Here is a 26,110-nt window from a genome sequence, read left to right as displayed (position 1 = left end):
AGTGAATGTCTTTTCCATTTTTGAAGGTATGACCAATCTCTCATTCACTTGGCCAATGAAGAGTACCTCCTATATACGCAGAAAGAAGCAGCTAGGGTGCACGAGGAGAGGACGGTGGAAAAGTGAACTGGGAGTCTAATGGCAGCTGGGACTTTAAAACAGACTAAGGTTGGAACTTCCCTGGCAGTGGTCCAGTGCTTGGGAAGCTACCTTCCAGTGCAGGGGACACAGGTTTGATCCCTGGTTGGGGAACTAAGATCCCACATGCTACAGGGCAACTAAGTTGGTGTGTGGCAACTATTGAGCCCATGCACTCTGGATCTCATGCACCATCAACTAGAGAGCCTGTGCACCACAACTATAAACCCATGAGCTTCAAAAAACAAATTTATACTGCAACGAAAGATCCCGCACGATACAATGAGGATCCCACAGTTCACAAGTAAGACCCATTACAGCCAAATAAATAAATACTAAATAATAATAATAAACAGGCTAAGGAATAATCCATAAAGTGTCCAATACTCCAGACTCCACAAAACTTAACAACAAGAAAAAGACCGTCAAAGAACAAAAGGTTCAACTGTAGGAGGTCCTGGGGAAGGGGGCCCTGGGGCATGGCCCTGTCTGCCTCTGCGCCTCAGTCTCCCTGCCCAGGGTTAGAAGGTGATGTCTGAGCAGCTGTCCCACCACCAGCTCTGATACAGCGGATTCAAGCCCATTTCCAGCATTCCTGAGCAAGAAGGCTTTGTCCAGAGAGAAGCACACTGGGAGGAAAGAAGGGGCTGGTTCCATGCGGGGCTGCTGGAGAACCGTACCTGAGCAGGAGGTGAGAATGTAGACGAGGGCAGCGATGCAGCTGCTGCTGATGAAGGCCAGGAGCATGTCGTTGTTGAAGGTTCTGCGAACCTCATAATCAAAGAGGTCTGTGCCCCCATATAGGACCTGGACTTTGCTGGGAAGGGAGGACACAGAGGGAGGAAAGACAGAGTGGATCAGAGATGGAGGAGGACCACGAACCATACACCTCCTCAGTGGCTCTTTACCTTGGTTGTACATTATGATCACCTGGGGGCTTTCAAGAACTCTGATGTCCAGGTCATACTCTAGACAAGTGAAACCAGCATGTCTCGGGTGGGAGTGAATTATCAGTGAGGTTGAGATTGCTGCTCCACACAGATAATAGTCAATTATAGCTGAATTCTATGTCATTCTCAATTATCCTCAATTCTCAACTGTTCACAGCAAAATTCTAAATTCAAATCAGCTTCCAGATACTCAAGTCTTACAGTGCTATTCAGTGCCCATTTAACAGAAGCTATTAGAAAAACTTAACCAAGTTGGTTAAGTTGGTTTTTAAAATACCAAGAGGGGTGAGATCTGTTCCTGGTCAAGATGGAGTAACAAGATGAAATGTACACTTCCTTTCCTGTGAAACTAACAATAAAAGAGAGAGAGAGAGAGAAAACATGTGAAACAAGATTCTGGACCTGCCAACAAAGAATGGTGATCTCTAAGAGATAAGAAATAAAATAGGCTTTATGGTCACTCTGACGTACTGGCTTGAGAAAGTTTCCAGGCTCTGGTGCACCCTAATATATGGTGCAATGGCAAAGAGCCTGCCTGCCAGTGCAGGAGACACAAGAGTCACGGGTTCAATCCCTAGGGCAGGAAGATCCCCTGGAGTACAAAATGGCAACCCACCCCAGTATTCTTGCCTGGAAAATTCCATGGACAGAGAAGCCTGGCTGGCTACAGCCCATGGGGTCGCAAAGAGACACAATGAGTGAATGAGCAAGCAATATGTGGGTTAACAGACATCTTAAAAGAGCCTGAAAGCTTTCCAAACTTGATGGAAATGACAAACCCCTTGATTCAGAAAGCTTGAGCAGCAGACCCCAAGCACAGAAAATCGTGAATAAGACCACAATGCACAGCATAATCAAATTGCTCAAAATAAGTGACCAAGATAAAATCTCGAAAGCAGCCTGGGGAAAAAAGACGCATTATGCACAGAGGGACGAAAGTAAGAATGACAGGAGATTCCTCTTCAGAAACAACGCAAGTGAGAAGACAACAGAGCAAGATCATTTACCTATGGAGGAAAAAAGTCAACCCAGAATTCTATGATTTGAAATATATATTTCAAAAACAAAGGTAAAATAAAGATTTTTTTTTTCAGTATACAAAACCCGAAAGAATTCTTCAGTACACCTTCACTACAAGAAATGTTAAAGGAAATCCTTCAGGGAGAAGGCAAATTATTACAAATGGAAATATACATCTACACAAAGGAATAAAAAGGACTAGAGATGGTAACAACATGAATAAGTGTATAATAATTTCTTATTACATAAATCTTTTAAAATTATGGATGACCATTTAAACAGAAATAACAGTAATGTAGTGTGGGGTTTATAACATATATGAAAATCAAATATATGACAACAATAGTATAAAGGTCAGGAGAAAGGAAATGGTGGTATACTATTCATATATAGTATACACTATACCCAGGTTCGATCCCTGGGTCGGGAAGATCCCCTGGAGAAGGAAATGGTAACCCACGCCAGTATTCTTGCCTGGAGAATCCCATGGACGGAGAAGCCTGGTAGGCTACAGTCCACGGGGTCGCAAAGAGTCGGACACGACTGAGCGACTTCACTTAATACACTGTACATGAAGCCGGACTGCAAGGAGATCCACCCAGTCCATCCTAAAGGAGATCAGTCCTGGGTGGTCATTGGAAGGACTGATGCTAAAGCTGAAACTCCAATACTTTGGCCCCCTCATGCGAAGAGCTGACTCATTTGAAAAGGATGAGATGGCTGGATGGCATCACTGACTTGATGGACATGAGTCTGAGTAAACTCCAGGAGTTGGTGATGGACAGGGAAGCCTGGTGTGCTGCGATTTGTGCGGTTGCAAAGAATCGGACACAACTGAGCGACTGAACTGAACTGAACTGATACATGAAGTGGTCTAACATCATTTGAAGGTACACTGATAACTTAAGGATGTATACTATAAACCCTGAAGCAACCACTAAATTAAATATTTATAGCTAAAAAAAAACAAAGGAAATAAAATGGCATAATAAAAAATTCTCAGTCCAAAAGAAGGCAGAAGAGAGGAAAAAGGAACTAAGAATATATGGGGCAAAGAGAATAAAATAAAATTGTCTTAAGTCTAACCATGTTAACAACATACTAACTGTAAAAGGTCTCAGTTTAGTTCAGTCCCTCAGTCATGTCCAACTCTTTACGACTCAATGGACTGCAGTATGCCAGGCTTCCCTGTTCATCAGCAACTCCCAGAGCTTACTCAAACTCATGTCCACAGAGTTGGTGATGCAATCCAACCATCTCATCCTCTGTTGTCCCCTTCTCCTCCTGCCTTCAATCTTTTCCAGCATGAAGGTCTTTTCCAATGAGTCGGTTCTTCGCATCAGGTGGCCAAAGTATTAGAGTTTCAGCTTCAGCATCAGTCCTTCCAATGAGTATTCAGAACTGATTTCCTTTAGGGTGGACTGGCTGGATCTCCTTGCAGTCCAAGGGACTCTCAAGAATCTTATCTAAAACCACAGTTCAAAAGCATCACACTTCAAAAGCAATCAGCCCTGGGATTTCTTTGGAAGGAATGATGCTAAAGCTGAAACTCCAGTACTTTGGCCACCTCATGCGAAGAGTTGACTCATTGGAAAAGACTCTGATGCTGGGAGGGTTGGGGGCAGGAGGAGAAGGGGACGACAGAGGATGAGATGGCTGGATGGCATCACTGACTCGATGGATGTTGAGTCTGAGTGAACTCCAGGAGTTGGTGATGGACAGGGAGGCCTGGCGTGCTGTGATTCATGGGGTCACAAAGAGTCGGACACAACTGAGCAACTGAACTGACTGAACTGAACTGAACTGAAGCTTTCTTCATAGTCCAACTCTCACAGTCATACATGACCACTGGAAAAAGCAATTTTCTTGAAGAAATCTCTAGTCTTTCCCATTCTATTATTTTCCTCTATTTATTTGCATTGATCACTGAGGAAGGCTTTTTTATCTTTCCTTATTATTCTTTGGAACTCTGTATTCAAATGGGTATATCTTTCCTTTTCTCCTTTGCCTTTAGCTTCTCTTCTATTCTCAGTTATTTGTAAGGCCTCCTCAGACAACCATTTTGCCTTTTTGCATTTCTTTTTCTTAGGGATGGTCTTGATCACTGCCTCTTGTAAAAGGTCTAAATATCCCAAATAAAAGGCAGAGGCAGTCAGATTAGATTAAAAAATCAAGACCCAGCTGCCTACAAGAAACTCAAGTTCAATGTTGACACAAATAGGTTAAAAATAGAAGTACAGATAAAAGTACCACGCTGACATGAATCAAAAGAAAGCTGGAGTGGTTAAATTAATAATAAATGAAATAAATTTCAGATCAAAGAGTATTACTATAAATAAAGAAAGTCATTTAAAAATTATAAAGGGCTCAGTTCGTTAAAAGAATGCAACAATACTAATTGCTTTGGACCTGATAACAGAGTTTTAAAATACATGAAACAAAAACTGACAGAAATGAAGAAAGAAATAGACAAACCTGCAATCATAGTTGGCCATTTCAAAATCCCTTTCTCAATAACTGCTAGAACAATTAGACAGAAGATCAGTACGGATACAGAAGACTTGAAGAGCACAATCAACCAACCTGACTTAATTGACATTTATAGAACACTCCACCCAACAACAGCAGAATACATTTAAGTGCACAGGGAACATTCATCAAGACAAACCACCATAGACCATAAAATAAGACTCAGAAAATTTAGAATAACTTAAGTCATAAAAAGTATGTTCTATGACCACAATGGAATTAAATTAAAACACTATCTGGGAAATTCCTAAACATTTGGAGACTAACACACTTTTAAATAATATAAGGATCAAAGAAGAGATCAAAAGGGAAAATTCAGAGTATTTTGAATTGAGCGAAAATGAAAGCACATGTCAAAATGTGTGAGATGTGATAAAATGATGCTTAAGGGGAATTTTATAGCAATAAATACCTATATTAGAAAAGAATACAGTTTTCGAATCAATGACCTCAGCTTCTGCTGCAAGAAAGCAAAACAAGAGAAAATTATACATAATGAAAGTGGAAGAAGGGAAATAATGTAGATCAGAGTGTAAGTATATAAACAAACGAACAGAAAGACAATAAATATCAAAGAAACCAAAATCTAGCTCTTTGAGAGGACCAATAAGATTGATAAATTTCTAGCCAGACTGATCATGAAAAAAGGAGATAAGACACACATGAAGGAGGTCACACCACTAGTTTTAGTAAATATTCAAAGATAATAAGGGAATATTTATTATGAATTACCTTGCACCAACAAATTTTTACCATTTAAATGAAATGGACAAATTTCATGAAATATACTACCAAAGCTTGTGTAAGAATAGAGAAATAACTTTAATAGCCCTACGAAAGTGTTAGTTGCTCAGTTGTGTCTGACTCTTTGCAACCCCATGGACTGCAGCCCGCAAGGCCCCTCGGTCCATGGAATTCTCCAGACAAGAATACTGGAGTGGGTAGCCATTCCCTTCTCCAGGGGATCTTCCTGACCCCAGCATCAAATCCAGGTCTCCCACATTATGGGCAGATTCTTTACCGTCTGAACCGCTCGGGAAGCTCTATATGTATATTTTAAAATTGAGTTTGTAGGGACTTTCCTGGCAGTCTAGTGGTTAAGATTCTGTACTTTCATTGCAGGGGGCACAGGTTTGATCCCTGGTTGGGAACCAATACCCTGCATGCTACATGGCATGGCCCAAAACATTTTTTAAATAAAAAAAATTAAATTAATTAAAACCTTCCCATAAAGAAAACTCCAGATTCAGGCAGTTTCACTGATAAATTCTACCAAACATTTAAGGAAGAATAATACCAGTTCCATACAAACCTTCCAGAAAACTGAAGAGACTATTTCCCACCTCATTCTGGAAGACATTTTGATATCAAAATCAAACAAAGATACTACAAGAAAACTAAAGCCCAGTATCCATCATTAACATGCTAATGAAAAAAGAATACGAATAGAATCTAACACTATACAAAAAGGATAATCCCAAGGGGGATCTGCCCCAAGAATGCAAGGATGGTTTAAACTTTAAAACTCAATTAATATAATTCATCATATTAAACTAAAAATGAAATATGTATGTTCTCTCTCTAGGTGCAGAAAAATATTTGAGAAAAATCCAATATTCATTACCAATTTAAAAAAATAACTTATCAGCAAATTAGGAACAGAAGGGAGCTTCCTTAACCTGATAAGTCACTTCAGTCATGTTCGACTCTGTGCAACCCCATAGACAGCAGCCCAACAGGCTCCCCAGTGCCTGGGATTCTGCAGGCAAGAACACTGGAGTGGGCTGCCATTTCCTTCTCCAATGCATGAAAGTGAAAAGTGAAAGTGAAGTCGCTCAGTTGTGTCTGGCTCTTAGCAACCCCATGGACTGCAGCCTACCAGGCTCCTCCGTCCATGGGATTTTCTAGGCAAGAGTACTGGAGTTGGGTGCCATTGCCTTCTCCGTAATCTGATAAGAGACATCTACAAAAACACCTACAGACTTCAGTCAGGGATAATGAAAGGTTGTCCATTCTCATCACTTTCTTTCAACATTGTATTGGAGGTTCTAGCCAGTGCATTCAGGCAACAGAAAGAAGTAAAAGAAATCCAAATTGGAAAGGAAGAAGTAAAACTGTCTTTATTAGCAAAAGGCATGATTGATTATCTAGAAAATGAAATAGAACCTGTGAAAAAATTTCTAGAACATATAAGGGAGCTTATCAAGGTTGCAGGACCCAAAGTCAATTATATTTCTATATGTTGAGTTGGCCAAAACCTTCATTTGGACTTTCCATGGTATTGTTGTTGCTCAGTCACAAAGTCTTATTTGACTCTTTGTGAACCCATGGACTGCAGCACACCAGGCTTCCCTGTCCTTCGCTATCTCCCAGAGTTTATTCAAATATATGTCCACTGAGTTGGTGATGCTATCTAACCATCTCATCCCCTCCCACCCTCTTCTCCTCCCGCCCTCAATCCTTCCAGTATCAGGGTCTTTTCCAATGAGTCGGTTCTTTGCATCAAGTGGCCAAAATATTGGGGCTTCAGTTTCAGCATCAGTCCTTCCAGTGAATATACAAGGGTTGATTTTTTTTTAGGATTTATTGATTTGATCTCCTTGCAGTCCAAGGGACTCTCAAGAGTCTTCTCTAGCATCACAATTCAGCGCTCAGCTTTCTTTATGGTCCAACTCTCACATCTATACATGGTATGGAAAAACCCCAAAGAACTTTTTGGTCAATCCAATACAAGCAACTAACAACTGGTATACTTTCAACTAACAAGGAGATTTTTAAAAACATCATTTACAATAGAATAAGAATGTGAAATAGGGACAAATCTGACAAAAGATATCAGATTCACCAGGTTAATTGGTCATAAGACTCAATACTGTTAAGATGTCATTTCTCCTCAAATTGATCCAAGTATTTGACATAAATATAATCAGGATCCCAGTGGACTTTTATTTGGAGAAATAGATAAGCTGCTTCTAAAATTCATTGGAAGGGGATTCCCTGGGAGTCCAGTGGTTAGGTTTTCTGTACTTCCATTGCAGGGGGCACGGGTTCCAACCTGGTCAGGGAGTTAAGCTCCTGCATGCCACATGGCATGCCCCACCCCCCAAAAAAGAGAACCAACCATTAAGAAATAATAAATAAATAACATAAAATAAAATTCACAGGGAAATGTAAAGGCCCCAGAATAACCAAAATAACTTTGAAAAAGAACAAAAAGTTGGAAGACCAACACTTGGACAAGACATGGCATAAAGCTACCATAATCAAGACAGTGTAATACCAATGACCAATGTGAAAATAAAATTTTAAAAACTGGTTGATGGAATAGAACAGAGTCTAGACATAGACCCACATATATATGGACAAAAGACTTTTGTCGAAGATTCTAAGTCAATTCAGTGAAGAAAGAATGATCTTTTAAACAAATGACGCTGGAACAATTGGATATCCATATAAAATAATAAATATCATCAGCTTATACTATATATAAAGTATATGTGGTATATGTCTTACACCATATACAAAGATGAACTAAAAATGGAATATCACAGAACTAAATGTAAAGCCAGTATTAAAATAGTCAAAAGATCTAAATAGTTCACCAACAAAGACAAATGGATGTCAAATAAGCATGTGAACATCACGAGGAGGTACGGAAATCCAAGTTATAATCACAATGAGATATCACTACACAGAATGGCTAATTTAGACTTTTTAAACTGACCATGGACTTCTCCAGTGGCTCAGATGGTAAAGAAGATGCCTGTAGTGCAGGAGACCAAGGGTCCATGGGGTCACAAAGAGTTGGACAGGACTGAGTGACTAACACTTTCACTTTCAAACTGACCATACCAAGTGTTAGACAGTTTGTGGAGGAACTGGAATTCTTTTACACTGGGTGAGAATGTAAAATGGTACAATTAATTTGGAAAACAATCTGACAGTTTCTTAAAAAGTTAAACTCACATGGGGACTTCCCTGAAGTTCAGTGGTTAAGACTTTGCCTTCCAGTGCACGACTGAGCGACTTCACTTTCATGCATTGGAGAAGGAAATGGCAACCCACTCCATTGTTCTTGCCTGGAGAATCCCAGGGACAGGGGAGCCTGGTGGGCTGCCATCTATGGGGTCGCACAGAGTCAGACACGACTGAAGCGACTTAGAGGCAGCAGCAGCATCAGCAGGGGATGTAGATTCAAGCCCTGGTGGGGGAGCTCAAATCTCACAGGCCTTGCGGCCAAAAAACCAAAGCATAAAACAGAAGGAGTATTGTAACAAATTCAATAAAGATTTTAAACAACTGATCCACATTAAAAAAATCTTAAAAAAAAAACACATTCATGGTTTTTTTTAAAAAAGTTAAATATACACCTATCATATGATTTAGTCATACCACTCCCAGATATTTATCTGAGGCAAATGAAGGCATTTGTTCACACAAAGGCTTTGTAGCATCTCTATCTACAATAGCCAAACCTGGAAATAACCCAAATATCCATAAACAAGTGAGTGGATGAACAAAAGGCGGCATCTCCACACAATGATACTACTCGGCACTTAAAAAGAATAAACTGTCAATACATGCGACAACATGGATACAATTCAAAACGATTAGGCTGAGTGAATGAGATCAGTCAAAACTGTGCATTTTATATGATGCCATATATACAAAATCAGAAAATGAAAACCAATATACAGTGATAGAAAAGAGAAAGTGGTCCTGGGGTGGAATGGGAAGGAAGGTGAGGCAGGATGGAGTGACTGTCAAAGGAACTTGAGGAAACTTCTGAGGGTGATGGATCCATTCATTAACTTGATTATGATAAAGGTTTCTTAGTGTATACATGGGTCAAAACTAATCAAATTGTAAACTTTAAATATATGCAGTTAGTGAATAGCAACTCAAAGCTGTTTTAAAAAGTCAAACAGGACACTTAAAAAAAATGTAGAAAAGATCTTTGGATTGACTACTTTTTTGAATTAAATTCAACAAAGGGTTAATTGAGCTTTCATTAGAATAGAAAACTGAAAGTTTGGTCAATTGTTCATTCATTCATTCATTTGTACAGTATTTATAGAACACTTTCTAGGTTCTAGGTCCTCTTTTAGTTTCCAGCTATAAAAAGACATAGGCCCAAACTTCTACTCTTGAGTAGAAAGGAATAGCTCATGCAAGACCAATATTCCTGCTTAGAACTACCAAGAAATCAAATAAAACAGAGAAATCATCTATTTGAAGACATTAGAGATTTCCTGAAGCAATGAAACTAGAGAGCTGAGACTCTAGAAAGGGAAGAACCTACAAAAGATTAGCTTCCCTTCTACAGCTGTGTTTACCCTGGAGGTATCTGCTGATTCTGAACACAGGCAGGAGGCTGAAAATCTAGACAGGGAGTCAGAAAAACTAGCAGAGCTGTGGGTAGAGACTTGCAGACCAGCAAAGCATAAAACCAGTTTCTTCTGGAGCACTTCTGCCAAATACTGGGGCAGTCTGGAGTATGAGGCTACAAACTTAAGCAGGAAGCCTCAGAAAAACCAGAGAAGAGATATTTTTAGCTCTTTTGAGAGACAAAGCTTAGGGTTTGGAACATGTCAGGGGAAACGGGCTCTGCAAACCAAGGGCAAACTAGAGGTAGGCTGCGACTTTTCAGGACTACAAACCAGCCTCAACTCTGTGTAACTGCTGTTTGTTTAAGGTGATCAGCCACAACTCCATCTGCCTAGTGGAGGGAAAGGTAAACTTTCTCTGGAAGAAATAACATCATCTGGACCTCTATGTTTTTACATACAATACTCATTACTCAGTAAAAATTACCAGGCATACCCACAGGCAAGACCAGATGACCAAAAATCAAGTGAAAGAACAGACCACAGGGAAAAAACCAAAAGATATCCATAATAACCTAAGCTGATAAAGAAATTTGCCTGCAATGTGGGAGACCTGGGTTCAATCCCTGGGTTGGGAAGATCCCCTGGAGAAGGGAATACTCCAGTATTCTGGCCTGGAGAATTCCATGGACTGTATAGCTCATGGGGTTGCAAAGAGCTGGACATGACTGAACTACTTTTACTTTCATCCATAATAATCTAACTTAATATGCTTAAGACCACAGAGGAGAATATGCACCAAATAAATTAAATGGTGAAAAATTTCACCAAGGATTTAGATCTATAATAAAGAATTATTGGAAATCCTCAACAGAAAAACATTAACCTTGAAATCTCAAGAGACATTAAACATCAAATTAGATACAATGGAAGACAGGATCAGTGAATTGGAGTATCTAAACCAAAACATGCAAAGCAAAGAAAAACCTGGAAAAGAGCACTGAGAACATATGGGACTCATATAAGATAAGCTATAGGAATGTATTGTACAGCATGGGGAATATAGCCAATATTTTGTAATAAATGTACATAGAGTGTAACTTTTAAAATTATATTAAAATTTTTATTTTTTTAATTAAAATTTTTAAATTAAATTTTTAAAATGAAGAAAGCAGCATGCTGATTACCTAGACTCTTCAGCTTATCTTTCCAGCTCCCATCTTTTATTATCATAGTCATAAATAAAAGAAAACACATGAGACTTAGAAAATATTTAACATTTATGTAGTTAGAATCATTAAAGGAGATAGGACAGAGAATGGGGTAGAAGCAATATTAGAAGTCATAATAGCCCAGAAATTCCTAAAAGTGAAGAGTTATAAACAAGCAGTTCAAGGTCTGTGCACCTCAAGCAAAACACCGTTATCAAAATACAATAGTAGAAATGCTGAAAGCAAACACAAAGCGAAATCTTAAAAGTAGCCAGGGGAAACAAAAAGACAATTGTTCAAAGGGGCAATAAAAAGATTTACAGCTGACTCCCGGGTGCCCCCCCACCTCCCGCCCCACCAAATGATGAAAGTCAAAACACAATGGACTGATATCTCTTAGTGTATTAAAGAAAATAACTGCAAATTCTATACCAGAAGAAATATATTTCAAAAATGAAAGTAAAATAAAGATGCCTTCTAGACAAACAGAGAATTTATCACTAGCAAACCTGCACTAAAAAAAAAAATACTAAAGACAATTCTACAGATACAAGAAAAATGATCCCAGAGGGAAACATGAAATTGTAGAAAGTAATGAAGAGCAATAGAAAACATAAATATGTGAGTAAATATGGATTCTGACTGAGTAAAATAAAAATGTAATGTCTTATGAGGTTTAAAATGTATATAGAATTAAAATGCATGTAACAATAAGGCAAAAGACTGAAGGGGTATAAATGCAAAGAATGAGTTCTAAGATTCTGTTACTATCAGGGAAGCGGTAAAATTGATAATTTGTAGTATTCTTTTTAATAAGTCAAGATGTATGTTGTCATTTCTCAGGTAACAAGTAATAGACTGATTAAAAAAAAAAAGATTTTATTGATCTAAAAGAAGGCATTCACGTCAAGACTACAGAGGCCCTGGTTATCACCATTCCTATGAAGCTCTAGGGGGATCGTAAGGGAAGAGAATTGTTGTTTTTTTAACCCAGGACAGGGGTTTTGTCTCAGCAGCTGAATGTATTAAGCAGAAGTTAACTGTTGGTATCTAAAATCTTGAAGCTCCTTCTACAACCAGCCCTTCCCAGATTCCCAACCTAGCCAAGGACCTTTCCCTAAGGTACCTCCATCCATCCAGCCACCCATTCATTCCTCAAAGAGGTACTGTGCTAGGGGCTACGCCTAAGGAAAAGGAAGCAGAAACAATCCCAGTCCTCAACAAACTCACACTCTACTAAGAAATAATTAAACCAGAAGTTTTTCAGACTTATATATCCAAATAAGTCACCTTCAAACTCTATAGGTCTGGGAAAAGCCTTGATATTCTACATTTTTAACAAGTCTCCAGATGATGTTAATGCTGATTCGACTTGCACTTTGAATGACAAGGAATTAAAAAAAGTAAAATAAAGAGTGACAAGCACTATGATGAAATTGAGGCTCAGAGAGGTGAAATAGCTCATTGAAACTCCCACAATTAGGTGGAGTTACTGAGATCTGACCCCAGATATATCTTACTACAAAGCCTGTGTTTGCTCTTTCCTGCCTGTCTTATGGAGAAGCAAAGGGTCTGTGGAAATGGGTAGGGTGATAATTTAATGCAATCTCAAGTAAATAATAGCCAGGTTGGATCTTAATAGATGAATAGCGGTTTGCCTGGCAAGGAAGCACAGCTGCAAGAAGACTCAGTACAGCAACTGCTGTAAAAATACACAGCGCTAGGGCACTGCATTAGAAACCCTGGATTTTAATCCTATTCCACCACTTATGAGCCTCAAAATTTTTGACAGTTTACTAAATTGTACTGTGCCTTAGTTTCCTCCTCTGTAGGATGGAGAAAATCATAACAGCTCCTCCCTCATCAGGATGGTATAAGAATTAAGTTAGATGGTGCGTATAAATGGCTTAGGACAGTTTGTGGCACAGGGCAAGCACAATAAATGTTAGCTTTGATTATTACAGTAGCTGTTCAATAAAGGAACGAGGGTATTTCAGACAGAATGATTCCTCTTGTGCCAGGGGTTGACTTGTCAGGGCAAGAGACTGAAAGGCATTGGAGTTATTGCCCCGCAGGACTGACAGATGAACTATCAAATAATTTTACCTGGTGGGGAGGGATCCAGTTGTTTCTCAGACACACATCCCAAGTACTAGAGGACAATCAGAGCACCTACTGCCCAAAAGCTCTGTCACATCTCTTAACTCATCTCCTTCTAATGACTGTAGGACTCATCATTCCCATTTTAGCAGTAACAGAGACCCAGAGAAGTGAAGTGACTTGCCCACTATCTCCTTGGATAGTAAAGGCAGAGAGGAACTCCTTACTCCCTGGTTAATACTCTTTCTAGAAAGCCTTCTAGCACCATTGCAGGAGAAAATCAATACCCAAGACCTGCAGGGCAGAAGTTCTCCAAAGCTGTCATGTTCACTAACCATTAGCACTGATCAGGAAAAGGATACTTTCATCTGTCAGAGTGATGATGAGGATGTATCTGGCTCTGCCTCTGATTTGAAAAGAAAGACTTCCAGGGAAAAGGTTGCAGAAGGGGATCTGGGATGTATGAGAAAGAACCACCTGGAAACCAATTCCCTACCTTAATACAGCCCTTTCCTGGTACAAACAAGGACAGGAACACATCAGATGCAGCTGGACTGCCTACCTAGTGGACTGTTTGGCCAGCATGGCCACATAGGTGACCACAAAGCTCTGAAACTTAGCCCGCTGCTCCTCCCAGCGATCGTCCACCGAGTAGTAGTTGGGCAGGGGTGCTCCAAAGAGGATCTCGCTGCGTAGGAGGGAGCTCTTGAGGTTTTCTGCGGAGAGGCCCTCGTCCACGTACCAGTAGAACTCTGGATGAGTCATGGCCAGCTCTAGAGAGCCTGCAGAGGCAGGGGTCAAGAGGTCCAAGGAGCTCAGTAAGTCAGCTCCCACAAACCTTCCATCAGGGTCATCCTGCCCTCCTCAACATCTCACCCCCTTTTTAAGGAAATGGAAAACTGTCCCAGCTTGGGCTGCCTCCAACTGTCTCTAACAGGACAGAGGGATGGTTTAGAGAAATCACCGCTGCCCAAAAAAGAGCAGCCCCCAAGATCTGCTCAGGCAGCTCCCACTAAGTTTACACCTTCATTTCAGCTTGAACTTCACCTAATACCAAGGTTCAGTCTCTGTAGTCCTGTAATCCCAGTCCCACCTTCATCTACTTAGAACCCTGCATGTCCCCCTTAAAAGACATACCGAAGCTCTGCCCCCACAGCCAGTCTCTGTCCCCTCCCCATCCTTTCTCAAGTCTCACCCCTAATGTACCTCAAACTAATCCACCTTGATCTTCCTGCAACCTCAGCCTCTCTCCAAATGCCCAGTGCTCTGTAACCACATGCCAGCTCCCCTCTAACCAACGTCATGCCCAAGTCCCAGCCCAAGCTTTATCTAACTCTGGGCACAGAGTAACTCCCAATCTCCATCAGTCTAGGTATGCACCTCCTTCCTTGCCTCCCTCAGATCCCATCTCACATCCAACCCTCCCTGCCCTTCTTCAATAAATGGCCTGCAGGCCTGCCCAGCACTCAGCTCCAGCCTGACTCCACTTCACAGCCGGTTCCAACTCCATCCTCTTATCAACCTGCAGAGTACTGCAGAGTCAAGCCTTCTTTACCCTCCAAGCCCCGCCCCCACCTCATTAACCATGCCCCTTCACCCCAAGCCCCACCTATTCTCAGTCTACACCCCTTACAAGCCCCGCCTCCAGGGTCCTTCAGACCAGGTCCCTACAGGCCCCACCCCAGCACACCTAGGGCTGCTCACCCCGGATGTCGGCCAGGTCCTGGCCCATGCCATCATAGTAAATCTTGCCACCCCTCTCAGTGGGGAAGAAGTAGGTCATGAGCGAGCTGGGCGGGGAGCAGTACGAGTAGGAGCCGAGAGGCAGGTCCTTGAGCACTTCATGGGGCTTCCAGCAGAACTCCCGGAAGCCCGGGTGGTCCATGATCTTGCGCTCAATCTCGTGGATTGTGACCAGCCGCTCACTCGTGAAAATGTTGCGCTCGGCGTCACCACGTGCCAGGAAGATAAGCTCGATGCGCCAGTGCGCATGCGTCTGGGTGTTGGCGCTCACATAGGAGCGTGAGTAGTCCCAGCGCGAGGCGCCGCGGCGGGCACGGCTCTGATTGGCAGTGGCTGCTGTGGGGGGCGGAGCACTGGGTGGACACCGCCCACTCTTGTCCGGCCCCAGGTTTATCGGAGCTTCACTCTGGTTAGCTGCCGGCCTCTCCAGAGGTGGAGCCTCTCGCCGTAGACGCCCGCTTCGATTGGCTGTTGGCTTCTGGGCGGTGGCAGCGTCCCACAACAAGCCGTTCTGCGTGGCTACAGCGACCACCCTGTGTGGGGTGCGGGCGGCCGACCGCGAGCGGTTCCCTAGATGTAGCTGCTGCAACTGCTCTGTGATGAGGCGCTGAAGTGTCTCAGAAGTGAAGTCCGCCAAGTCGCGCCGGTTGCGCCCCCAGGACCCAAACTGGGATTTGAGCGCCAGCGCGAGGGCGTCAAAACGCTGGGAGGCCTCATGGTTGCGGATCTCAAAGGCATTGTAGGAGATGTCAATGTCCAGTGGCGGGTAGTAGAGGAACATGAAGGCTGACAAGGCCATGGGGATGCTGCAGCCCAGAAAGAGCACCAGCCCTGCACAGCATGGATTGGTGAAGGCCCAGCCCAGGGTACTCCAGAAGCCCGAGGCCGGGGGCCGGGACGGCAAGGTCCAGCGCCGCCAGCAACACTGCCTCCCTGCACCAGCGTGGGGTCCCGGCTTCTTCTGGCCCCTCCTAAAGGCCTCACCCATTGTTTCCTCCTCCTCTTCCTGCTCCTCCTCTAGCCACACATCTTGCAGCAAGGGGTCATCCTCTGAGTCCATAGCCTACAGGAGAGGGAGAGGGTGAGCAGGCTATAGAGGAGAGGATGGTGCTTCCATAGCTGCAGTCGCCCGCCCCAAGTGTTAACCTTGCCCACTCATAACCAAGACAGATACTACAATGGAATCGCATCAAACAGGCACTTAACTGCACTTAACTGAATTCAACCACATGTGTACAAAATAGAAAAAATCCTGTTATTTGCCCATCACAGCTCCCAACTAGATCAGGGCTTTCAAGGCCACCGAAAAAGGAGAATCAGCACCCAGTTGCAAACAGAAAAGATATTCCTCCACAAGGAAGGGATATTCGAGGGGAATTTTGATTATGTATGATTTCCCAATTTTTGCTGCATTCTCTGATTTTAGAACTCAAAGCCAATGTGAGGTGTGACTTCATCGCAGTCACTTCTATTTAATGAGCAACTATAAAGTCCTCCAAAAGTATCAGGGTAGAAGGGAAAGAACACGCTCTCTGGAACTGGACCCTTGTTTGGGTCCTGGTAGTGTGAACACTGGCAAGGGAGTGAGCCTCAGAGTCTTTGTCTGTTAAGCACAGGTGGGCCGTTCCTGCCTCACACGATTGTGGGGAAGGTCTAGGGAGGAAGCACCCTGCGGTCTGTGTGGTTTATTTGTTATTATATATCACATGAATACATTTCTTTGCTCCTCTCTGGGGACTGTAATGTGCTCAGCCATTGTCCACGTGGCTCTCACAGCGCTAGATGCCTGTCATAGTCCTCGAGAACTCTCAATAGCTCCCCACCCCCTCTGGGATGCTGCAGCTGCAGCCACTGTTTGTCGGGCTCACACCACTTAATATGCAACTCCAGGGACGTCAAAACTTTGGGCACAGACAGAGGCCGGGCATCTGTCTCCCCAAGATGTGGGCACAAGCAGCAGGAGGGCCTGGCAGGAGAGGGCAGTCTGAGGACTCCAGCAGGGTGGCCCAAAGGCAGGAGGCCCCCCAGTGTCCCCAGGCATGGCCTGCCCCCTTGTCCTGCTTGCCCTCTGTTTGGACGGAAAGAGACTCATTATCTAGTTAGACGCCAGGCAGTGAGAGGAGGAAGCTAATTATGCCAGCATTGGCTAATTAATGCTGCTTTTCCTATTAACATTCTCTAGAATGCTCCATTTCAATTAGACGGTCTGTCCGGGAAGAGAACAGGCGGCCATCATCCCAAAGAAAGTGAAGAAGAGAGGGCGAGGGGAAGGAGGGAAACAGAGAGAAAGACAGACAGGACATGGGAGAGATGAGAGACAGAGAAAAATGAAAACAGGAGACAGGAGAGTGGAGTTAGGGGGCAGGGATTGGAGACAGATGCAAATAGGGAAATACGGGAAGAGAAAAACAGAAGAGTGAGGGAGACAGTGCCAAGTGTGGATGAGAGAGGAAGGCTTGAAAGGGAGAGAGACTGGAAGGGGCAGGAACTGCTCCAGAAATATTAGAGATTCCTACGGATGCAATAATTAAACTTCTCATTTCTGATGCCCTAAACCTAGCCTCCGGAGGGGATGTTACCTGCGCTGAGGCTCAGTTTGCATCAGCAGAAACTTGTGGGAGTAAACCAGAGGCAGCTCAGGCTCACCCCATCTCCAAAGGGCAAACCCAAATCTGCACATGGAGGTGGGGGTTGTGTGTGGGAGCCTCCACTCCACCCCTAACTGCTGAAGGAGGAAGTTGATGGTAGTATAGTGGAGAGGGACACTGGATGCTTGCATTTTTTCTGGGGACTAAATCCATCCACTGGCCCCCAGCCCCTTACCCAGGGTACAGTTTTCAATGTGTTGGCATGTGAGTAGGTCTAAGACCAGGATTCTGGGTCATGTCAGCACTCCCGGAATTATCCTGCTAGCCCATTGTTACTTCACCAGGAATGCTACTTTCTGCCCCAGAAGTCCAAGTTTAAAACATCTTAAAACATCTTTCAAGACCTTGTTCAAGTGTCACCTCTGCCAAGAAGACTTCCCAGATCTGAACACCAGCCACCCCCACCCCTTCCAAGATATGTGTCCAAGCTTCTCACCACACTTCTGGGATAAAAATTTACTCGAGGACAGGGAGGGAGAGCCACTGTAGCAGTGGTAAAGGCCATGATTTGGGAGGCAGACAGACTTGGATGCAAATCCCAGCTGTATGACTTAAGGCAGGCAGTATATTTCTGAGCTTCAGTTTTTCCATCTGCAAGACAAGGCTAACAGTACTCACCACAGAGGTTGCTTGATGATATAAACAGCAGGCTGACCATAGTGCCTAGGAGGTATAAGTGCTTAAGAAATGATAGCCACTGTTCTTTTACACTCTGCTTCCTCACAAAAGGCTGTGAACTCCTAAAACATCCATTGTGGCCCATTGTATTTGCCAAAGATGGCCACGACAATGTCTCCCATCTCACATGTTCTCATGATGTGACTGTAAGACTTCTCCTACCAAGAAGTTATATCTTCATTCCTTCCCTTGACTCTAGATGCTCTGTGACTTCTGAGGCTAGGTTAAAATGGAGATGCAGCTTCCACCTGGCTTTCTTGGGACATTCGTCCTTGGAACCTAGCCACCATGCTGTAAGGAAGCCCAAACTAGCCCATGCAGAGACTACACGTAGGAGCTCCTGCTGACAACCTAGTTGACAGCTGTCATCAATCACCAGATATGAGTGAAAATGTCTCCAGTGATTCTGGGCCCCTAGCTACCAAGTAATACCCAACCTTCTAGTAGTCCCAGTTGAGACTCGAGAACTGTGGAGTTGAGCTAAGGACCCTCTCCTGTGCTCTATCTATTCTGGCCCACAGAATCCATGAACATAGTATATCAGCTGCCATACATCACTAGGTTTGGGGTTAGCTGTTCCATAGCAATAATAAGTGAACAATTGCAATGGAACTCTGTCCCACATGACTTTGTGTCCTGCAGTTTGTGCCTGCTAGATTTAAGTGATGAGAAAATTAAGCACAGCCATTTGGTCTCCCAGTGAGAGCCCCATAGCCCAGTAGACATAAATTCCAAGGGAGCAGGGACTTGTGTTCCCTGCTGGGTTCCCATGGTCTAAAATACTCCTGCCTGGGGGCCGGGGTGTGTGTCAGTCGTTAGCAGGTATTTGTTAAATGAAAGAAGGAAAGCGAATCTCAGAAGCAGCAGAAGCATCTGGGTTAGATATTAGGTAGAAATACCCACTGGACTCTCCTTGGACAGAGGACAGTCAGATACCAAATAATATAAACATAGGGCAGAGAGTGTGGTTTCTTCTGTCTTGGGTGCGAAGGATCTTGGAGAGGATGAGACAGATGAGCAGGAAGTAGACCTGATGGTTTCTTTTACTGTCACTCCCCTCCCCCCATCCACTTCCATGCCCTCCTTCCCAGCCTACTCCTGAAAAGAAAAACTGTCATGTGGGATACCACACATGGCTCCAGATCCAGCTCAGCCTCCAACTTTCTGTGTGGCCCTGGGCATGTCCTGGCCCCTCTTGGTGACCTGTCTCCCCAGTCTGGGAGATGGGAGATATTGTCTCCCCCATCTGGCAGTGGAATGGTAAAAGCCCAGGTCCCTCCAGCTGTGACACCCCCAGACTCTCTGAGCAGCCCTAGTCTGCAGGCCAAGGGGGGATGGGTACAATCTAAGCATCTCCACCAACCCAGCTAGCAGCTGGGGTCTGACCCTAATGCCTCAGCTGACAACCCTGTTCTCAGCACCCGCTCCCAGGATGGGCAACAAATCCCAGATTTGTTTTCCTTTTTCAAACGATGGGAACTGATTAGCTTAGTGAAGAGCTCCAGCTGCACGGGGGATGGCTTCTTTGATATTTGTCGCTGGCTCAGACAAAGAGCCCGAAGTCGGACTGTGATCACCGGGGACTGTGACCCAGCCTGTATGATCTCCCGTTAGGGTGTTCCTGCTCAGTGACCTGCGTGTGTGCTTTCTCCCTCCCTCTCCATCTGTCTCTGCCACACACACTCACACTCAGAGATAGTCAGAATTAAACTCTGGGACTCCTGGGATCTCATGAACCAAGGTGGACACACATCCATGGAACATGGTCTCCCTCCTCTTGGGCAAGGCAAATGAGACAGCCACCTAAAGGGGAACAGCAGACACTGGGGAGCCTTGGAGAAAAAGAACCTGGCCCAGTTTCAAGGGCCAAGCCTGAGGCAAGCCAAGGCCACATTTGCAGCCTAATCCCAATTTTATAACAGGAAAAAAAAAAAAAACAAAACTACATATATATGCATTTTTAAAAACCCATTAATAGTGATTATCTCTGACTAGGAGAATTATGGGTGATTTTTATTTTCTTCTTTATACTTGTCTCTTTCCAATATTTCTACAATGATCAGGTACAGCCTGCCTTTTAGAATTATAAATAAATGTTATTTAAAAACATGTTTAAAATAGGACATGTATATATGTGTGTAGAAGGGATTTTGCTAACAGCCTTCAACTCTTTGAGGAGTTACTATAATAGGCATGGGAGGAGGCGGGGCTCTGTCCTCCAAAAAGAGAAACAAGGAGCGTTGCAGCAAGAAAGACCCTGGTTAGAAAGCAGAAGGACCTAGGGAAAGCGGGAGGTGGTAAATGCCCAGCAAGTGAGTCACTGTGGAGTCTTCTGTTCCCGAGATGGACAGGGGTTGGGGGTCTTTAAAATGACCAGGAAGGAGATCCTGGCTCATCAGACCCAGAAGGGTTCAGAGCACGGGTCCAACTCCTTCATTTCACAGCTTAGAAATGAAGCCCAGCAAGTGGTTTTATCCAAGGTTATATTTCTTTTTCTTTTTCTTGGTGTGGACCATTTTAAAAGTCATACTGAACTTGTTACAATATTGCTTCCATTTTATGTTATGGATTTTTTGGCCATGAGGCATGTAGGATCTTAGCTCCCCAACCAGAGATCAAGCCCGCACCCCCTGGATTGGCAGGTGAAGTCTTAACCACTGGACTGCCAGGGAAGTCCCCTCAAGGTCATGTTACAGTGGCTGAGTCAGGGCCCTTGGCTCAAAGGAGTGCTCTATCTGTCCCATCACCAAATTCAGGGGTGGGGTGGGGGGAGTTTTAGGTAGTCCAAGGGAACAACTAGGTCTGGGGAAGATGGCATGGGGACCTACAGAGCCAATAGAGGGAAGCTGTTTTTAAGGTCTAGAAAAGAGGCATTGGTCAAGTCACAAGGCAGATGGACTTCCCTATTCGGACAGAATGGGACTTAGGGTGGGAAGCGGTATTGCCTCAAAGACACCCCCAGCCCCCTACTGGGCCCTGCTCTTCTCCAGAAAGGCTCCCAGGGATGTGGACCCACACCCAAGCCTGCCTGTATCCCTGCTTACAACTTCCCTCCTTATGGCAAAGGGTGACAGAACCCTTCCTTCTTCATTCCCCCATCCCAGCCAGACTATTAAAATGTAATCAAAAAATCACATTAGCCATGCAGATTCGGCTTAAAACACGTTTATGTATATATAATTTAACGGCAATTAGGAGCTAATCAGCTTTTTCTTCTTGTCTCAGTGTGTTTTGCCTCCCTGGTCCTTGAAAACATCTTGGGGTCTTTGATTCTCTTACTCTTGGGCTGAGAGATTTGGGCAGAAATTCAAACTGAGATATTTTGAGTCGAACAGCTCCATCTTCTCCTGATGTGCAGAAGTGGGGATATTGTACCCTTCTCCACTCTCTGGTTATGGATCTCCCCTTTGGTGAATTCAGCTCATCTGGGTGGGAAAGAGATGAAAGGAAAGAGGAGGATTTGGTCCGTCCTTGGTGCCACTATCCTAAATCCTAATACCCCACCTTCTGAGAGTCTGCCACCCTCTATGTGCCTGCCATCCAGAATTCCAAATTCTTCTTGGAGACCGGGAGACTTCATTGCTCATCTTCTCTTCTTGGAGATCTGGAGACCTGAGATGCTCCATCTCAGGCAGGGAGGCTGCAGATATACCGCAGACATGGTGCCAGAACTGGGTCAGAATCACACAGATGGGGTGAAGCTGAAAGTCCAACTAGCCCAATACAGAAACTGACACCCAGGAAGAGAATCCTAACATAATTAGCTGTGCATCTATGTGCAAACACCCTCTCTCATATATCAGCCCCACAGGGGAGGCTTTATAAGTTCCCCATTTTACAGAGTAATAAACAATCATAGAGGTTAAGTGACTGTCTTGTGGTCACACAGCTTAATAAGGGGTGGAACTAGCATTTGAACCTCAGGTCTACCAATCCCAAAGCCTGTGTTCTGTTTACCATTCCAAGCATCCTTGGAGTTCCTTGAGAACTGAGGTGCTGGTTCTCACTGAAGAAACCCATTGCCTTTTAGCAAGACTGCAGCATCCCCATAAGACATGAAATCACACAGGTCTCAGCAATTCACCCTTTGGTAGGTTTCAGGCAGCTCAGGGCATGAGGCAAAGGAAGGCTCCAGCAGTCTTGGAAGCCTGGCCTTTCCTTCAAGGAAAGCATGGGTGTGACAGTTAATTTTGCATGTCAGCTTGACTGGGCTACGGGATGCCAGTGCGTCTGTGCTAAGTGGCTTCAGCTGTGTCGCTTCAAGTCCTTTGAGACCCCATGGACTGTAGCCCGCCAGGCTTCTCTGTCCATGGGATTCTCCAGGCATGAATACTGGAGTGTGTTGCTATGCCCTCCTCCAGGGGATCTTCCTGACCCAGCGATCAAACCCAGGTCTCTTATGTCTCCTGCATTGGCAGGCAGGTTCTTTACTGCTAGCACCACCTGGGAAGCCCCATGGGATGCCATGCGTCTGACCAAACATGACGCTGGATGTACAGACTGTGTAAACCAGATGATCCTCCCTAACGCGGGTGGGCCATATCCAATCAGTTGAAGACCTGAATGGAACAGAAGGGCTGCGTGAAAGGGAATGCTCCCTGCTGACTGCCTGAGCTGGGACATTGATCTTTTCCAGCCTTCAGACTGAGACGGAAACACTGGCTCCTCCTGGGTCTCTACAGTCTGCTGGCTTTCAGATGGGAGGTCACATCACCAGCTCTCCTTGCTCTCAGACCTTTGGACACAGACTGCAACTACAGCATCAGCTCTCCTGGGTCCCAGCTTGCCAACTGCAGACCTTGAAGTCTCAACTCCTCTATCCCTCTACCTACCTACCTACCTACCTACCTGCCTACCAGGGCTTCCCTGGTCGCTCAGATGTTAAAGAATCTGCCTGCAATGCAGAAGACCCAGGTTCAATCCCTGGGTAGGGATGATTCCCTGGAGAAGGGAATGGCAACCCACACCAGTATTCTTGCCTGGAAAACTCCATGGAGTCCGGCAGGCTGTAGTCCATGGGGTTGCCAAGAGTCGGATACAGTAAGCAACTAAGAATTAAGCAACGACTAGTATACCTACCTACCGAATTACCTAACCTACACCCTATTGGTTCTGCTTCTCTGGAAGAATGCTCACTAATATAATTTCCCTAGAGGGAAAGTGTGAGTGAAGCAGGGAACCCCACTGTAGCATCTGGATCCTACAACCCTCCTAGAAACTTCTCTCAAGAAGCCCCAAGTCCTACCCAAAATCTCAGACAAAAATGGGAACAGAGCTAGCAAAGGTCCTCCAAATCCACAGAAGAAAGAGTGTGGCTGGGTGACTTTCTAAGCCCCTCCCTCAAGAAGACCCTAAATCTACTACCCCCATTCTCCCTGCCCTAGCCCTGAGGAAGTCTGGCTTTGTGGCTGCAGCTGAAGCAAACACCTGTACCTACTTACTTCCCATCAGACCTCCTGCCCCCCAAGAAACACCATCCTCATTGGCTAAATGTGCCAGCAGAGGGCAGAAAACTTAGAGTGACCGCTTCTTCCCCAAAGAAAATCTGAGCTTATTTATTGTAAGCCCAGGGGGGGTGGGAGGGGGAAGAGGGTTGGGAGGGGGGCTCTACGGGGGAGCCTGTCCAGACCCCTCATTTCTCAGAGAAGACCAGGCTGCAAAGATGGAGCACATGAAGGACGGCTGGGCTCCCCAGGCTGACAGCTGGTGAGGAAACTGCGGGCATTGACTTGTAAGCCCAACAGCTCGATATATATCAGGCAAACAAGCTTTGATCTCATCTATATATCACCCGGGCTTCCCTGGTGGCTCAGAGGTTAAAGCGTCTGCCTGCAATGTGGGAGACCTGGGTTCGATCCCTGGGTCGGGAAGATCCCCTAGAGAAGGAAATGGCAACCCACTCCAGTATTCTTGCCTGGAGAATCCCATGGATGGAGGAGCCTGATGGGCTACAGTCCACGGGGTCGCAAAGAGTCGGACATGACTGAGCGACTTCACTTCACTTCAATTCATATATCGCCCGGGGAAACATACCGGCACCAGAGAAACCAACATTAATTGTCACAACAGCCTAGCTTTCCCCCATTCCATGTGTTCTCTCTCTGGTGGGCTCAGTGGAACAGAACTGGTCCCCCAAGAGAAGGAGGGATGTCTGGAACTAAGAGCACCAGGGCCTGGTTTCGGGGGAAAAAGGCAGCAACAGTCCTGAGTTCAAACTCTGACTCTGCTTCTAGCTGGGTGCCTTGGGCAAGTCTCAGTTTCTTCATCTGTAAAATGGGGTGGTGACACCCTGCTTGCTGAGTCACAGTCATAAAGAGCCTCAAAGATGAGAAATGCCCCAAACCCGGCCCATGTGCATAGGCAGGTTGGCAAGTCGGCTAGAACTGACTCTTATTCTTTGCTATATCAGCTCTCCTTCCTAGGTGATGCTAGTGGGTAAAAATCTACCTGCCTAAGCAGGAGGGTTCAGTCCTTGCCTGGATTATGAAGATCCTCTGGAGGAGGAAATCGAAACCCACTCTAGTATTCTTGCCTGGAGAATCCCATGGACAGAGGAGCCTGGTGGGCTATGGTCCATAGGATTGCAAAGAGCTGGACACGACTAAAGTGTCTTAACACGCTCACATACACACACATCAGCCTCAGACTTTAATATGGATCAGAAGCCGGGCAGGCTTGTTAAAATGCAAACTCCTGGGCCAGGCACTAGATCCCATCAATCATGCTCGGGGGTGGTACCTGGGAACCTGCATTTATACCATCTCCCATGTGCTTCTTTTGTAGGTGGTTCAGGACTATTCTGTGCAATACCCTGCTGCCTTGGCCACCCTCCCAGTTCCCAGTGGCTTCCTCCATCAGATGACTTTGGCTTTGGCCTTCCCCCTGCTGGTGCTCACACTAGCCTCTCCTCAGGCTAGTCCTGCCTGCCCCTGGCTCTGAGGATGGACTCAGGCTCCTGGATCTCTGGCCAAGACTCAGTCCTCCAACCAAGTGCCCCTTCCTCTGGCCCTGGGAGGGAAGAAATGATGACATTCAGGTCTGCCATCCAGCTCTTCCTGGTGGGGCCAGGCAGCGCAAGAAAAAAGACGACCCTGTGCAAGAGGCTGGCACCACACCGAGCGCTGCTGTGTGCTGGAACTGGTGCTTTGCTGGTGGACTCCTCATCTGACCCAGCCTCAGCTCTCTAAGGCAGTTTTCAGGAGCGGGGCTGAGATCTGAGCCTCTGCAGGCCCAAGTCAGAGCCCATCCTTTTAGCCACTGAGCTCCACTGTTCGGAGTATCTCACCCACTGAACCACTCTTGTCCCTCCCTCCCCACTCTGTTCCGCCTGCACAACTCAGGCCTTAAGGCCCAGACCCATCAAGCAGTCTTGCATCTCTGAGAAAAAGGCAATAAAAGCTTAATAAAACCAGCAATACCTACAGAATCTGTGAAATACAGCCAGGCCCCCAGACACTCCTCACCTGAAGGATCAGAAGGTTCCTGAAAACCCCCCACTGCATGCCTGGACCCAACTGTCCAGGTTGCTCCTTCCACCACCTCTCCCCCTGGCTGCTGCCTGGAACTCCAAGAGAGCAGGAGGGCCCATGGGGCCCAGCAACCAGTTGGCTCCCCAGCCCTCCGACTGCTGGATTAATAAAAAATAAAAAGATCCCCACAAAATACAACCAATAACCACAGCCATAAAAGCCAAATTGGATTCCTTCCTGGCTGATGAGCTCAGAGCCCTTCTCTCTCTCTGAGACCCGATTAACAAATATGTAAAA

General features: G+C 45.0%; 1 protein-coding gene across 1 annotated transcript in view; it reads right to left on the bottom strand.

The window, feature by feature from the left end:
- Positions 1-16,078, bottom strand: part of DISP3 (dispatched RND transporter family member 3) — a 36,533-nt gene extending 20,455 nt beyond the window's left edge. The window contains exons 1-3 of the mRNA XM_040263427.1: positions 14,980-16,078; positions 13,838-14,057; positions 819-955 (exon numbers count right to left, since the gene is read on the bottom strand). Coding sequence (XP_040119361.1) covers positions 819-955; positions 13,838-14,057; positions 14,980-16,078 — 1,456 coding nt within the window. The remainder of the gene's footprint in view (positions 1-818; positions 956-13,837; positions 14,058-14,979) is intronic.
- Positions 16,079-26,110: the final 10,032 nt, after the last annotated feature.

This window comes from Oryx dammah, unplaced genomic scaffold, assembly GCF_014754425.2.
Source record: "Oryx dammah isolate SB20612 unplaced genomic scaffold, SCBI_Odam_1.1 HiC_scaffold_21, whole genome shotgun sequence".
NCBI classification, from domain to species: domain Eukaryota; kingdom Metazoa; phylum Chordata; class Mammalia; order Artiodactyla; family Bovidae; genus Oryx; species Oryx dammah.
This window is presented reverse-complemented; position numbering and strand designations above follow the sequence as displayed.